The sequence below is a fragment of the Pyrus communis genome, chromosome 3 (genome assembly GCF_041283825.1).
Source record: "Pyrus communis isolate YQ-2024b chromosome 3, ASM4128382v1, whole genome shotgun sequence".
NCBI lineage: Eukaryota > Viridiplantae > Streptophyta > Magnoliopsida > Rosales > Rosaceae > Pyrus > Pyrus communis.
In genome coordinates this window covers 20,384,704-20,400,977 of record NC_142567.1, presented here as the reverse complement: position 1 = coordinate 20,400,977, position 16,274 = coordinate 20,384,704, and the positions used below count along the sequence as shown (strand labels likewise).

Genomic DNA, 16,274 nt, shown 5'->3' with positions numbered 1-16,274 from the left:
ATTTAGTTTGATTATGATAATTCATTTAGTGTAGATAATATTATTTGTTAATATATATATATATATATATGATGAATATTACCACTTGCATATTTTATCCCTCCCAACTCTACTTTTTTTATTTTGAAAAAAGAGATCAACCGGTAGTCACCTTCTGGAGGCATTTACGAAGATATTTCAGCCTCTCATTTTCTTTTTAGAGAATAGGGTTTATAATCTTTATGTTTGAGATACAAGTGAAATTTGTTTACATCAAAACGAAAATAATTAAGGGTTTCATTTGACCTAGAATAAAGAAGGCAACAACATTAGGAATTGGAAGCTTTCCACCCTTTCACCAAAATTATATACGCTCAAAAAAATCTCAACCAACTAAAAAAAAAAAAAATTGAGAAAAAAGAAGAAGAAAGAACACCATTTTGGCACCTTTAATTTACAAACAAAACTATTGTTGAACTATTCTCTGTTCATACATCAAGCCTCCCTCCTCATTTTCGGTAATTTTTTATGTTTCCTTTTTGTGTGCAGAACCAACCGATCCATGGAAGAGCAAAACTTCACTGACTATTTTCCTCAGACCCCGCTCACTGATAGTGAGCCCGCCAATGCAACTGAGACTTTCATGGAATCCTCAACCATGAACTTAGGGTCCAATGAAATGAATGGAATGAAGCTGCTGCTGGAGTCAACTGATGAAATTGGAGTGAGGTTGGAGTTTGATGGTGACAAAACTCGAGTAAGGTTGGAATCTGATGGAGATGAACATGGGATGAAGGAGTATGAAGAAAATGGATCGAGGGCCGCCAAAGAAGGGCTAAAGGAAACAGGAAGAGATATTGTCGTCTTCGGAAACAACAATGGATTAGCAACAAGACCAATAATATTGGACTCCAACAATACCAATAGTAAAGGAAAAGGCAAGAAAATTGAGCATGATGATGCAGATAGTACAGCAATAATACCAAATCCATCCACCTTATCGCATTTGTCTCCGGAGACTTTACCAAAAAGAAAAAAGGGGCGACCTAAAGGTTCGAGTAATAAATTGAAGCCCTTTGCTTCTACTGGTGAGTTCTCTTGCTGTTTTCCACTGAAATCCCATATAGATAGGAATTTTATTAGATTTTGTGTTTGTTGATGTTGAAAGAAGTCATCAGTGGTCAAGGTACAAGTTGCATCTGTAACTTCATCTACTCACATGTGAGTTGCAGCTGCCATTGTGCATCCTTGTGTCACTTGGTGAATAGGATAAAGCTGCACCTGCAGCTCCATCCCTCCCATGCTGTGTTGCAGTTGCTCCATCATCTTTCTTCCTAGTTTTGGTATTCATGATTTACTTAGAAACTTGTATCTAGTTTAGTTGGTTTAACTAGTGGCCTATTTTAGTGGCTTGTAGCTGTTTTTTGTCTTTTGTTGCTAGTCTTGCTCGACCTCTCTATAAAGAGCCCTCACTTGTAATTGTCACATGTGAATGAATATACAAACATCCGTTTGAACTAGAAATCAACATGGTATCAAAACAGGAACCATAATTGGCCTGCCTCTGATTTTTTCTCTACTATAAGTTTTCCTTCTATTCATCCCACAAAAAATGGCAGAAGACAACCCTTTGGTTTCACAGGCTACGAGTTCCTCTACCTTAACTTCCAACATCATTCCTGGAGAGATTAATCCTAATCAAAGGATGTGCTCCGTGTTGTTGAAAGAATTCAACTATCTACCTTGGTCCCATGTTGTCACGCTTGCCTTAGGAGAAAGATCCAAGTTAGGGTACATCAATGGCAGCATTAAACCTCTTGAAACTACCTCTACTTCTTATGATGCATGGTTGTGCAATAACCAACTGGTTATGCCATTGATGCTTAACTCCATGGAGCCCAAGTTGTTTGAGCTTTTCAGTTACTTAGAATCCTTGTATATTCTTTAGGAAGCAGTTAAGGAGATGTACAGGAGTCAAAACAACGCTGCTCATGTGTTCCAACTAAAAAAGAATCTTGCTAGTTTAAAGCAAGGTGATCAAGCATTTGTTCAACACCTTGGAAGCTTGAAGACCATATGGAATGAGCTAGATTTGTATCGCCCGCACACCACTGAATCCGATGTGCTTCTAAAGAGAGCTGATGAAGATAAGGTTTTTCAAATCTTGGCTAGTTTGGGACCAGAGTATGAAGATCTTCACAGTCACCTTTTGATGACTCCTAAGCTACCATCATTTGCAAGTGTATGTCAAGGTGTGCAAAGAGAAGAAACTCGCAGAAAAGTGATGAGTGTGGAAATCAAGACCAACTTTGAAGCTAGAGCATTCACTGTCAACCACAAATCAGCTGGGGACAAGCAATTCAAAGGAAGAAGGTTAGATTGGAAGTGCATTGACTACAATGGTGGTGGTCATTTGAGGGAGAAGTGTTGGATCCTACATCCTGAATTAAGGCCCAAGTTTGAAAACAGGTTGTTCATGCAACAAGCACATCTTCTGATGGACTGGTAAATTTCACATCCAATCCTGTTGATTTAATAAATGAGTTTGCTGCTTATATACTAAGGAAAAAGGAAGCACTGAGAGTGAGGACGAAGCCCCTGGAAATCTCACTGCTTTACTTGGGAAATTTGCTGGATTCTTGAATGATTCAGAATGTGTACCACAAAGAGACATCTGAGGTATAACAAGTGCACTTTCCACAACTTTAAATATAGGTCATTCACATGATGTTTGGATTATAGACTCAGGTGCCACTGACCATTTGACAAACAAAGCATCCAATTTACATGAGTATACACAGTTGTATAAACCTAGCCATATATCTGTGGCAAGTGGTAAAGGGGAAATTATTCTAGGTAAAGGGAAGATAAACTTGATGAGTGATAGGGTCAAGTCACTTGCACTTCATGTTCCTTCTTTCCCTTTCCAACTGTTGTCCGTTGGAAAGATCACAAAAACCGTAGATTGTCTAGCCATTTTCTTTCCTCACAATGTTGTTTTTCAAGATCGAGTCACCAAGAGGAAGATTGGTGAAGGAGTCAATCTAAATGGTTTGTACTACCTGTCAAGGGATATCAACATTGCTTAAGAGCCTTTTGCCAGTTTAAGTTTTGATCAAGAACACCAGCTTTGGCACCAAAGATTAGCTCACCTTTCTCAACAAGTGTTGTCTGCTTTGTTTCCTAAGTTTTGTAAAGATTCACATGAAAGTGAGACATGTCAACTTTCAAAAGCTACTAGACTTCCTTTTGTTTCATCCAAGTCTAGAACCAATGGTCTTTTTGAAATAGTTCACTCCGATGTTTGAGGTCCCTCGAGGGTAGAATCATTTGATAGGTATAGGTACTATGTTACCTTTGTAGATGATTACTCTAGAACAACGTGGTTGTATCTGTTAAAGTTTAAAAGTGAAGTGTTTGATGCTTTTAAAGACTTTCACAATCTTGTTGAAACTCATTTCTCTCCAAAATACTTACACTTAGGTTAAACAATAGTGCTGAGTATACATCTAACTTCATGTCTACCTATTTAAGCACACATGGAATTATGCATCAAACAAGTTGTGTCGATACACCACAACAAAATGGTGTAGCCAAGAGAAAAAAATAGGGATTTGTTGGAAAAAACTAGGTCCTTGATGTTTCAAATGAATATTCCCAAGATGTTTTAGTCCCAAGGCATTCTTACTGCCACTTACATCATTAATAGGTTGCCTAGTCGAATACTGAGTTCTAAATCACCTTATGAGATCCTTAAAGGGAGAACCATGGATGTATCTCATCTTAGAACTTTTGGGCGTACTTGTTTTGTTCACATTCAAGCTGCTCACCGTGACAAATTGGAACCAAGAGCTACTAAATGTGTATTCATGGGTTATTTGAGTTCTTAGAAGGGTTACAAGTGCTTGAAAAATCATAGTGTCCAGAGATGTGAGATTTGATGAATTCACTCCCTATTTTCCAAAAAACTCTGAGTCTATTTTGCAAGGAGAGAGTTTCTTGGATTCATTTCCACTTCCCACTCCAGCTGAAGTACATGAATGTAGCTCCCAATTGCGTCATATTAATCACACTGATGATCATGTGAGTTGTGAAAATCTCACATATCTTTCTCAAGCTCAAGATCAACTCCAAGAAATTGTGATTGCTCCTAGGAGAAACCCTACCAGATATAGGCAACCACCTGCAAGGTTTCAAGAGTATGTTGCTTATACTGCAAGGCATCCTATTTCTCAAGCTATTACTTATAAAAACTTGTCTCCATCTCATGCATCTTTCCTTAGTCAATTGTCAAATGAAATTGAACCTAAAAGTTTTAAGAAGCTAGTGTCAATCCAATATGGTAAGAAGCAATGCACGAAGAACTCAAGGCCTTGAATGATAATCACACATGGAGTGTTGTCAAGCTTCCCCAATGGAAGAAAGTTGTGGGAAATAAGTGGATTTACAAGACTAAATTTCACTCTGATGGTGCAATTGAAAGGCACAAGGCCAGAATAGTAGCTAGAGGATTCACTCAAACATATGGCATTGATTGCAAGGAGACATTTGCTCATGTTGCCAAGATGAACACTGTGAGAGTTCTACTTTCTGTGGTTGTTAATCATGAATGGCCCTTGTTCCAAATGGATGTGAAGAATGCCTTTCTTCATGGTGACCTCGAAGAAGAGGTATAGATGAGATTACCACTAGGGCATCCTCAAGAGAATGAACCTATTATGGTCTGCAAACTTCACAAGCCATAAACAGACTTAAGTAATCTTCTCGTGCATGGTACTCCAAACTAAGCTCAGTTTTGGAAGCTACATGATTCAAAAGAAGTCATGATGATTCTTCCTTATTTGTACGAATTGGTTCAGTTGGTAAACTTGTGGTACTTATATATGTTGATAATTTGATCATTACAGGAGATAATGTTGATGAATTTCATGCTCTCAAGCAATCTCTTCACCACAAATTTGCAATCAAAGATTTGGGAGTTCTCAAATATTTTCTTGGGATTAAGATGACTATTTCTAATAAGGGTCTGTTCTTAAATCAAAGAAAATATGTCTTCTTGAAGAGGCAAAAATGATGGACTCCAAACCTGCTCGTACTCCTCTAGTCAGCAAGCTCAAGTTGGATGTTGAAGGAGAACCACTAACTAATCTCAGCACTTATCAAAGATTAGTTGGGAAACTCATTTATCTTACTATTACGAGACCCGACATCACTTATGCAATGAGTCTCATTAGTCAGTTCATGCATTCTCCTACCTCACTTCACTGGGAAATGGTTAAAAGACTTCTCAGGTACCTTAAAGGCTTAGTGGGAAAGGGCATTCTCATGAAGAAAAATGGTTCAACTCACATTATGGGCTACATCGATGCTAACTGGGCAGGTAATGCCCTTGCTTGCAAATCTACCACAGGTTTTGCACCTTCGTTGAGGGCAATCTTGTTACATGGAAGAGCAAGAAGCAAGCTGTGATAGCTAGGTCAAGTGTCGAAGCTGAGTACCATGCGATGGCATCCACTGCTTGTGAGTTTATTTGGTTAAAAAGTCTTCTTGTAGACCTAGGTTTTCCAAACACTCAACCGATGTATTTGCACTGTGATAAACAAGATGCCATGCACATTGCATCGAATCCGGTATTTCGGGAAAGAACAAAACACATTGAAATGGATTGCCACTACATTCGTGCCCAAGTTCAAGCCAAGGTGATTGAAACCATCTTCACTCGAAGCCATTATCAACTGGCAGATATTTTCACAAAAACCCTAGAGGCTATTCAATTTCAAAGGTTGTTTTGCAAGCTTGGATCAATCAACCCCCTTAATCCAACTTGAAGAGGTGTGTTGAAAGAAGTCATCAGTGGTCAAGGTACAAGTTGCATCTGCAATTTCATCTACTCACATGTGAGTTGCAGCCGCCACTGTGCATCCTTGTGTCACTTGGTGAATAGGATAAAGCTGCACCTGTAGCTCCATCCCTCCCATGCTGTGTTGCAGTTGCTCCATGCATCTTTCTCCATAGTTTTGGTATTCATGATTTACCTAGAAACTTGTATCTAGTTTAGTTGGTTTAACTAGTGGCCTATTTTAGTGGCTTGTAGCTGTTTTTGTCTTTTGCTGCTAGTCTTGCTCGGCCTCTCTATAAAAAGCCCTCACTTATAATTGTCACATATGAATGAATATACAAACAACCATTTGAACTAGAAATCAACAGTTGATTTTCCATAAGGTAAGCTTGTAATTGTTTTTGTCTCTTTCTTCTTCCACAAGTCACTGCGGTTACTGTATCGATTCTGTCATATGTGTCTGTTTGGTTTTCTCTCTTGTGTCTAGTTACTTGGTGCCGATGGTGATAAAGATAAGTTTTGTTGTTCTACTGTTGGATTTTGGGATAAATAGGTGGAATTATGCAGGTTAGGACAGGAATCTGACTTTGGTTTTTTAATGTTATTTATATGACTTGGGAGGTTCTTAGTGTCTGTGGTTTCTTTTCATGAAAGAAGATTTTCGTATCTATTTGGTTTAGTAATTTATTAAAAGCTTACTTATTATCCTATCAAAAGCTTTTTGGTGCATGGTTTCTATTAGATTTAAGAAAACCTTTTCATCTCTTGCAAGCTCTTACGTCGAAGATCAGTTTTGTCCTGTTATATTGGATAGTTACAGATTATAACTTTAGGGAGATTGGGTGTATTTTGGTTTTCAATGATCACCGATTCCAGCGATGATTCGAGTTAATTCTTCCCAGTTTGAATTTTTTTTATTTTTTTTCTGATGATGAACAGAGACTAATCTAGCTACAAGGATCATAACGGGAAGTATGATACTCCAATTTGAGTATTTTTTTGGCTTACTCCTAAATAGTTCGAAATTCCTTGTTCTTCTTTCTCTTCCTCATTCTACGCCAATCCTGCTTGCTTTTGTTGCAATAACACACATAAGTTGTAACATTTATTAGCTTAACATGCTGTTGTCCAGTTAAATCTTTTAACTTCTGTAAGTTGTTATATGAGCATATTTTCGTTCTAACATCCACTACTGTTTCTGCAGGTGGGTTTCCTGTGTACCCCGCTCTGGGAGAGTTAATGCCTCATATACTGACTGTTGAGCGTGGGGAGGTAATGTTAGATACATCTGTGAGAATGTCTCAAGGCCATTTTGATTAGTTATTCTCAATTCTTATGTTCTTTTTTCTCTTTTTGCAGAACATTCTTAGTCAGTTACTTTTATTATCTCAATCAACTAATCGAGCAATGTGCATTCTTTCTGCTGTGGGTGTGGTTTCTATCGTTTGTATCCGCAAACTTTCTGGTTCTTATCTGAGATTCAAGGCATGATTCTCACACGGAATTCTTTTACCAATTCCTTTTCCTTTAATTCATTTATTTCAATTGATTTGTAGATTTTTATTAGCAGTTAGTAGGTTACAATTTCCAAACATAACTCGAACTCAACACGACATCAGTTGGTTAAAGTTGACCACTAGTTGAGAAAATTCATAAAACTTTTAACTGGAACGATGAACATGTCGCATGTTAGTGTTAAACCTCAAGGAACTGGATCCTGACATGACTAACATTTTAACTGGTATTTTATGAAGAAAATAATTGCTTGAACCTTGTTCAGTGAAGCATACTATGATTAGCAACTAAGAAACTGGTGAGATAAAATGAAGCCATGGCTAGAGTAATTCTTTCTTCCTTGTTTTCTTCCTTCATGCAGGGTCCATTTCAGATTCTCTCTCTATCTGGAACGTTTGTATATGGTTCAACGCGAAACCCACTTGAAAAAAGTTGGATGATAAACGTTTTGCTGGCTAATCATGATGGGAAGGCTTTCGGTGGTTCTGTAGCCGGTTTTATGATAGCTGCTGAGCCTGTTCAAGTAAGTCCTTTCTTTTGACCGTGGAAGTAGAATTACATAATTTGCTTTTACAGTTCCCGTCGTACTATTCTGGAAACCTAATGCTTGTTACGAACTCTAGTTTTTTCAAGTTAAAAAGTGCTTGTGGTAATTCCTTATGACCTTAAACTATTAGCTTGATCTGATAGTTTTATAGGATTTCAAGAATTAATTAGTCCTCTTCACAATCACTCTGAAGTTCCATTACATTTAAAGCAGAACTTTTATAATTACTGTCACTCTTAATTTGGATTGTTTTGATTTATCAGATTGTTGTTGGAAGTTTTGAGCAAGGTACCAGAAAGGAAAGGAAAAAGAGCCGCCGGGCCGGATCTTCTTACCCATCGAGGGTGCCAGGAAATGCAGGCATTACAAAGGCTACGCCCTTGATAATGATTCCTCCAAAGGCAAAGAACGATGAGATATGCACTTCACCTGCATCTGCTCTCTTGGAAACTCCGGCTAATAGTGGATCAGGTCATCTCATTGGTGCAAACAGCATCAATCCTGCTTCTCTACCGAGTTTTGGTCAGAATGTTAACCCTGCTTCTCCACCGGATTTTGGCCAGAATGTTTCTCCATCGGGTTTTAATATGAAATTCAATCCTGCTTCACTACCGGGTTTTGGTCAGAATGTCCCGCAGTCAATGCTGGGTCCAGGAACATCTATTGACATCATCCCTTTTGTTCCTTCGACATAGGGGTAGCTCTATTTCTGTCTCTCTCTCACATACACGCACACACATACAAAGTCACTGACAAGGGTAGACTGATATCTTTTGTTTCAAACTTGTTCAGGTCTATTATGAGCTTTTGACTTGAAGAAGAAGTGTGTTATTCAGTTTGCAAGCCCACAGTGCAAGATTTCTATCGGCGTTTGATATGCCCGTAAACGAGACCTTGGACCTGTTATCGTCGTTGTTTTTATGTTGTAACTTATTATGGATTTTGCGCTTTGGATTAGGGGTCGGTATTTTGAACTTGTTGTTGCATGAGGATAGCTTAAGATTTTATGATAGGAAACAGACATGAGATCAAATTTCTAATGCAATTTTATATCTTGAGACATTCGAAATTAAATCATGGATATTTCTGCAGTACTTATTATTTCACACCTACTTTTGCAAAGATGACACAACATCATACATAGACGCATTATATTGTGTTGATTTCAACCATTTGTTAGATTGCAGATTGTCTTGCACCTACTGTTGCAAGTAAAAATAAGAATCGTTGCAAATAGTAGATGCATAACATTATGCACATTGGAACGGCGATCAAATACTTTAGTTACAAGGGAAATCCAACCTAGGATCTACACTTCATCCAGCTTGTCTATACCACTTGAGCAAAAGCAAGCAATATTTGCTTAATGGTGTTCATACATTAGCAAACAACTGATAAGTTTTGGCATCGAGGCTTATTTGTCTTACAGCAGCAATTGCAGCTAGAACCCCCAAGATTGAGAAAACCACTGCAATAGTGGTGTTTAAAACGAAAATGGGGCTTCTTTTAGATGGCTTGAAGGTCAAGTTATAGAGCACAACAGGCAAGATGAAGTCAAGGGGGATGTAACCAAAAGCCCCAATAACTTCATTGATGTCCCCGAAAAATGGAAGCATTGCTGCTATAATGGTAGCTAAGATGACAGACATCGAGCGAGATACTGCCCGCGGGATCACATTGCGAGCAGAGAACTCTTTGCTAGTTGGATCTGCAAATGCTCGCTCAAGAACTTCGTTTGTGGGCTGGAGATAAACCTGCAAACCAAGCAAGTGGATTAGTGTTTTGCTCCGTGTTTGAAGAAGAGATTTCGGGTGGTGGTGTTCGATTAATTTCTTACCACGCCAACCGTTGATAGTTGGAGTATGGTGAAAAGGTTGATCATGAAGATGAACCACTTTGGCACCAAAGGTTTGCCATCATCCAAGAAGTTACTAAGGATGAGGCCTTCAGATTGGTTGCCAAATGCCCAATAGCCAGAGATGGTAACACTGAAGAAAGTCATCGTCACAACTGCATAACAAACACATAGTCCCTTGAACATCTTTCCCTTCACTGGTGGTGCTATTGTTGCCTATTACCAAAAATCCTACAATTATTAGTTCCAAAAATCCAGAAGATAAAGTTACATGTTTGAGCCTACTAGGGTGTGTTTATGAGTAGTTTTGATCATTTCAAAAGCACTTTTGGCTGTGAATGGCTGAAATATGAAAAATTGATTTTCGGTTGGACTTTGGGTGCTTCTTGTACAAGGATCTGATAACGCTTTTCTATGAAATGATTTCAGGTAAATATGCAAGAAGCACTCGAGTTTTTAATAAAATAACTTATGTGCTTCTAACAAATCACCGCCTAATAAAAACACTTTGTTGCAAGCAGCACTTCCAAACATGTTTGGTACTAATTCCTAAGAATATGAGAGGGAAGTAAGGACAATTGGAATATTTTGAACCTGAATTTCTGGAATGATACCATTGCCAAATGTTGTAGCAATGATGGCATTAGCATTAAAGACCCCAAAAACTCGACTTTGACTGTTGCCATTCAAGGAATAGTTCTTATGCGGCCCCTTGGAAGAACTTCCTGGAAAAAAAATTATATTCATTCGTGTAAGTTTTCATCTATTCTAAATTATAAAAAGAGTGATACGAATTCGAGCACGTATGGGAAACATAGTTCTTTAGTCAACTTAACTATGCCCAAATAACCCACAAGGCAATGAACTTGATTTTAGTGACTGTATGTCCTGTTTGGCAATGTAGCAAAAGACATTACCAATGTAGATGCAGGCAGCAGTGGTACAAGCACTATATGCTAGGCAAAGAAGGACAGACACCAAGTTGATGTGCCTGAGTGAGTGAAAAGATGGGATTTGAGCCAAAAGCAGCATTAAGCACCCAAATATGATCACAAACTCGTATAGCTTCATAGTCCCATTTGGGTTGGTCAGCAAGTAAACTGCCTGCATAATTATAAAACATGAAAGTTTTCAAACAAAAACAAAGTTGCCAGCTGAGAAGAATCATAATATATATGAGTGGAAGCCTTAAAAAAAAAGTCTTCTACCCAGTGAGAGAGTGAGTCGTTGAAAATTTTCTTCATTAAGAAACAAAAAAGCAGTGTCACTTGCTATTAGACTCTAGTGGTATCTCTCTGTACTTGTAAGTAGGAGATCTTAGATTCAAATCTTGTCGATTGCAAGTTTGCAATTTATTATGACTCACTCATTGTGTGACTTATCGCAAATTCGCCTCCCTTTAATGTACATAATATCAACGTGCTCAAACAATAAAAAACATTAAAAAAATAAAAATAAAGAAGGTGATAAAGAATTAATCGGATTACCTTCATGCATTGTCCTCCCAAAAGAGTAAAGGCCACAACAGCACCATAGCATACTAGGAATTGAATTGGTCCAACAAAATAACGACTCCATCTCGGACCTGTGAGATTCGATTTGTAACAATGACATATTGGCATAAGTTTATTTTTCCACTTATAATATGTGAAAGTATACATTTTAAACACTGATCACCCTAATTACTTTGCATTACTGTTTAATGATATTTATTTTCATCTTTTACAAGTGAGATTTTTTAGAATCGAACATAGTGGATTTCGAATATCACATACCCCTTAACACAGGAACGAATATGATCATGGATTCATTGCGGTACTTTTTGATCATGCTAAAATTAAGTTTTGGTTTTTATATTTTTGGATAGAGTAGGTATGAATGTCAAACAATCAACCCTGACACATCTTTCGACATTAAAAAGAGAAATATGACTTCATCAAAAGTTAATTGGTCATCAATATATCAATATTATTCAACATGTTTTCTTGCTAAATCTTCTTTTCAATATGGGCAAACCCGTTTTCTTTTGGTAAATAAAAATTGACAAGGGCCATTTGGCCCGTTTCAAAGTTAATGGCAGAAAAGCCACATCCCACATGAGGAGAGGAAAATGCCTCTAATACACGTTAAATAAATAGAGCCTCTATAAAATATTTATGTATAGCCTTGGATTTCATTTGACTTATTTAATCTAATGACTATAAATAATAAAAAAGTGAGTGTAAAAACCCCTTTTCTAGCACTTTTTTTTCTTCAGACAAACGATAATATTTACATTAAGGGGGTGAGAGAATGGACTAAGCCTCACATTGGATCCGTCATAATGCTGTGGTTCAACTTTGCCTTTGGCGAGTTAACTAAATCAGGTGCTGGTTGTGTACATTATTGTCATTGATGCATCTACAAATTCTACACTTACAATTGCTCTCTATATTTCTTTAAGAACAAACGATATTTTACATTATTCTCCACTGAGAAAAAAAGGGATGGATTCAAGCCAGAATGCAACAAGTTGAAGAAAAAAGACCCTAACTAAAAAAGACCTTAACTATCAAGATAATCTACCGCTTAGTAAAGTTGCTATATGTATTAATATCATATGTTTTATTTTGATATCAATATTTAATACCCATCAATCATATTCATATGCCTCTAGTGAGAGGAAAGAGACCACTAGCTTGGGCTACAACTAGTCAAAAACCCATGTGAAGCTAAGATTAGTACAAATATATGTAGGATAGGGCACCCATGATATGCAATAATAAACTCGTAGGCAATGTGGGTGGGCGATAGATTACGTGGCATATATATATGTCTACTCGAAACCGTTCAATTTATAGCGTAGACATGTATTATTAAAAAGGAAAACTAATGAAAATGGTTTGAAAACTTTAAGTTTTTAACGATAAGAACAAAATAAAAGGTAAAGTAAATAGTATCAGGATTGATTTTTTAGTGTAAAAATGTGGTTTTTCGTTAAAGTAAACAGTATCGGAAGCTTTTCGTTAAATTTCCCTTATTAAAATTTAAACTTTGAACAACTTTAAAAATTATGAGTAGTTATGAGTTAACTGTGTGTAACTGAGTAACTATGAGTTAACTGTGTTCTTCTGGTAAATGTGGGCGTGCCAACTTGAGACTAAGTTCGGTCAAACAAGTAGAATAGGTGTGGTGGTGGTGGTATTGGATGCGTTGCAACTTCTGCACTTGAGCAACTACGACGGAGGAAGGAATGCGTCTCGGCCTTGGGTTCTAGAAATTGAAGACAAGGGTGCCTAATTATCTGCGAAGTTTAGGATCTACTGCACCAGGTTTGGCTGACTCAACTTTACTCGTGAAAGTACAGGTGCGACCAAGGTTTTAAGGGCAAAGGTACTAAAAGGAGATGATAGTAACCAATCATAGAACACTTCACTTTGTTGGGAAGTTAGTGAAAAGACCTCTTCGGGCAAAATAATGAAGAAGTCTTCATCTACCAAGACTTGGATAGATAACCAACCAACTTAGAAGCGGTGATATTCACTTGTCCAAACTGTGTTCCTACGCTGTTTGATCATACTACTCCATTGTTGTTTACTTATTCAAATTGAAGATGTGTTGACGGGAGGGTTAAGATTGTTAGTATTTTTCTTAGGATGTGAGAAGGGTTTCACCTTGAGTGTTTGAGTTGTTTGTTGAGTTGAAGGCTTTCATGTTGTAGAACCTTTTCTATTTATAGAGATGAACTTCATGATAAATAAGTCGCCAAGGTAGAGTCCAGATAGGATTGTGTTTACTTGAATATTCTCTCTTTATCACTATAATCACTTCCTTAGTCAAAACTCATCTTCATCTAGTCCTGACATCTTTGATTTGAACCAGGATTCTGAACCTAACCCCTTTGTGCACTTAATTCATCACTATCTGATCAATAATGAATTATGAATTTTAGAATAATTTGCAACTCATATGAGCCCATCCTTATCTTGGGCAATTTTAATTTACTAAGGACTCTACTGAGCCTCACTTAAGCTTAATCTTCCCACAATCTCACTTAAGCTTACTGGTATTTCAAGCCCAAACAGAACCCTAAACTGTAAATGTTGACCTTAAGACTTTTGCAACACCATATCTACATGTCAAGTAAACTTTAAATATAACAACACTTTAACTCTACAAGAAAGTAAGTAGTGGATTGTCCTTGATAGTATTATTGCTAGTAATAACATAAAAAACTTATTAACGACAGATGCACATAATTAAGAAATGAGAGGCCAAAAAAGGGTCTTCAATTTGGTACATACCTAAAATGTCATGAGCCATGTCTCTGAATCGTAGATGGCGATGACCCAATTGAGCATAGTGTTCAAGAACCAAAGAGATTAAATTGTACGAATAGAAAGTAACTAATGCTCCGATGACTAAACACAAAATTCCGGTCGCCCATCCGAGGAAGGTGAAAGCGTACGGCAAACTCAGGAGTGACGGAGAAACAATCGATGTTGTCAAGTGATAACCACAGTGCACCCATGATCCTACATTAACAATATTACTAATTCAAATATTCTGTCTTTTCTTTTTACTTCTTTCCCCCATTTTATATAACAATCTTATTTGAAGCTATTTATGAAAAATGATACTAGAAAATTTCAACACAAATATAAAGACTACAAATAGACATGGAGCAAGCGAGACTATTTCTAGATTAGTTATTGCTAAAAGCATGATAACAGTAACAAAAGTATTAACACTTTTAGCAATAAGTACGCCTGAAACAGTCACACTTACTTTGCGATTGTTACCCTTTTTTGTTGTTGTTTTGTTCTTAGCGGTTGCACCAATATATATCGTATCCCTAACATAAATAAAAATCTAAACGGCTAAAAATCTTATAAAACAAGATGTTATACTCGAGCACATACGTTTACACAACGCAAATTAAGTGGTACGTATGGTGAACAACTCAACATGTACAGTGATGTGAGAAACAGTAACAACCAGAATTTTGAGCCATATGAATTATGAGAGAGAGAGAGAGAGAGAACAAAAAGGTGAAGAAAAAAAAAATCAAAGCCATCAATCAATATGATGAAGATGATAATGACCACGGTGGAAGAGATCATCACAATAATGATAAACAAACAGAAAATGAGCTTCCATTCTAAATCTAATTTTTTTTAATCGAATTACCAGTTATAGTTGAGAGAGCTGAAATTATTTAGGCAAGTTTTTTTTTTTTTTTTTTTTTTTTTTTTTTTAGGTCGAAGATTTATATTTTCGACACGCATCTTTATACATGATATTATTTGAACTTAATATGTGTACAGCATTATTATATATATTGAACAACATAAGATTACGTATACGAATTGTTCAACTCAACATGTAAATAAAAAAAGAGGCTCATAATCATTTAAATCATTAGACAATAGTTTCTCTTCCTAATATGAAATTCAACAACCATAATATTTTGTATCTTATAATATGATATGAAGACTTAACAAAGTAGTTTATATGCGTACCTTTGGATTTGAGAACAAAACGAGCACCGGCATCGAGTTGCTTCTGTTCGTGATCATGATCAGCTTCTTCGCGGCCAACTTTTGCATCATCTACTCGATCATCATCTACTGCTACCGATGTTGGTGGCAGCGTCCCCATCTCTCTCTGCCGAAAAACAGAAAACAAAACCAAGAGCAACAAAAGAAGTGGGATGGGATCAGATCTTGAAGAGACTTGGGGTTATATATCAGCATGTGTACATAATATATAGCCGGCATGCGTAGCGCATACAGTCAAAGCAGTCCCTTCGATGATGCGCAACTTTCCTCCGTCGTCTCGTCACTATATATTATTCTTTTTCTTTCTAATATAATGGAGAGAAAAAAAAAAAAACATGTGATATAAAAGGTCTGTAGTGTTGTCAACGTGGCTACGTCTCTACTTAACAGTCAAACCCCTCTTGCGAGCTAATCGTAGAAAAAACACCTTGCGCAACCTAGGGACCTTCGTCGTGCAAAGTCAAAAATCGTTGCCTAAGGGTTTGTGTGATGCAACCTTCGTTGAGTGCTAACCGTCGCGCCAAGGCAGTGACAGTAGGGTGTGCGCGACGAAGAAGTAACATGCGTTGTGCAAAGTTACTTTGCGCGACGCACAGCCTACGTGGCGCAAAGTGCCTTAGTGGCTTTGCGCGATGTAGGCATGGGTCGTGGAAACCCTTTTTTTTTTTTTTGGTCAAAAATATATATATTTTTTTAATTTTCGATAAATATTGTAATTGTTGTAGAATAGTGGATGTCCACTCAAATAATTAAATAATGGGCCCTTCAACTGTTTATTGAAGCTTGCCTCATACGACTCCTATTTTCTATATAAATACAAACTCCACACAACATCAAAGAGACAAGTTCACGACAGAGGAAGAGAGAGAAAAGAGGAAGAGGAGAGGAAATAATAGAGAGAGTTATTTTGTATTCCTATAATTCTAAATTATAATGAAAGCACCACTGCTGCTCCGAGGACGTACTCCAGTCACACTGACTGTAGAGGAACCTCATAAA

At 37.2% G+C, this 16,274-nt stretch overlaps 2 protein-coding genes across 5 annotated transcripts; one reads left to right on the top strand and one right to left on the bottom strand.

The window, feature by feature from the left end:
- Nucleotides 1–541: 541 nt before the first annotated feature.
- On the top strand, nt 542–8,988 carry LOC148698114 (uncharacterized). The gene is made up of 5 exons (XM_088691244.1): nt 542–830; nt 7,026–7,090; nt 7,178–7,303; nt 7,695–7,856; nt 8,144–8,988. The coding sequence occupies exons 1-5, from the start codon at nt 542–544 to the stop codon at nt 8,573–8,575; spliced, it is 1,074 nt and encodes a 357-aa protein (XP_088547370.1). The 3' UTR covers nt 8,576–8,988.
- A 106-nt stretch (nt 8,989–9,094) lies between these two features.
- On the bottom strand, nt 9,095–15,542 carry LOC137715172 (GABA transporter 1). 4 transcript variants are annotated; one of them, XM_088691242.1, is made up of 7 exons: nt 15,237–15,542; nt 14,019–14,249; nt 11,223–11,320; nt 10,572–10,839; nt 10,330–10,460; nt 9,718–9,951; nt 9,095–9,634 (listed from the first exon to the last, which is right to left on the bottom strand). In XM_088691242.1, the coding sequence occupies exons 1-7, from the start codon at nt 15,373–15,375 to the stop codon at nt 9,254–9,256; spliced, it is 1,482 nt and encodes a 493-aa protein (XP_088547368.1). In that variant the 5' UTR covers nt 15,376–15,542; the 3' UTR covers nt 9,095–9,253. The 4 variants fall into 4 exon arrangements, with proteins under 4 accessions (XP_088547368.1, XP_068310512.1, XP_088547369.1 ...); XM_068454411.2 differs by having other exon boundaries at nt 10,653–10,839; nt 15,237–15,538; XM_088691243.1 differs by lacking the exon at nt 14,019–14,249.
- Between the last annotated feature and the right edge of the window lie 732 nt (nt 15,543–16,274).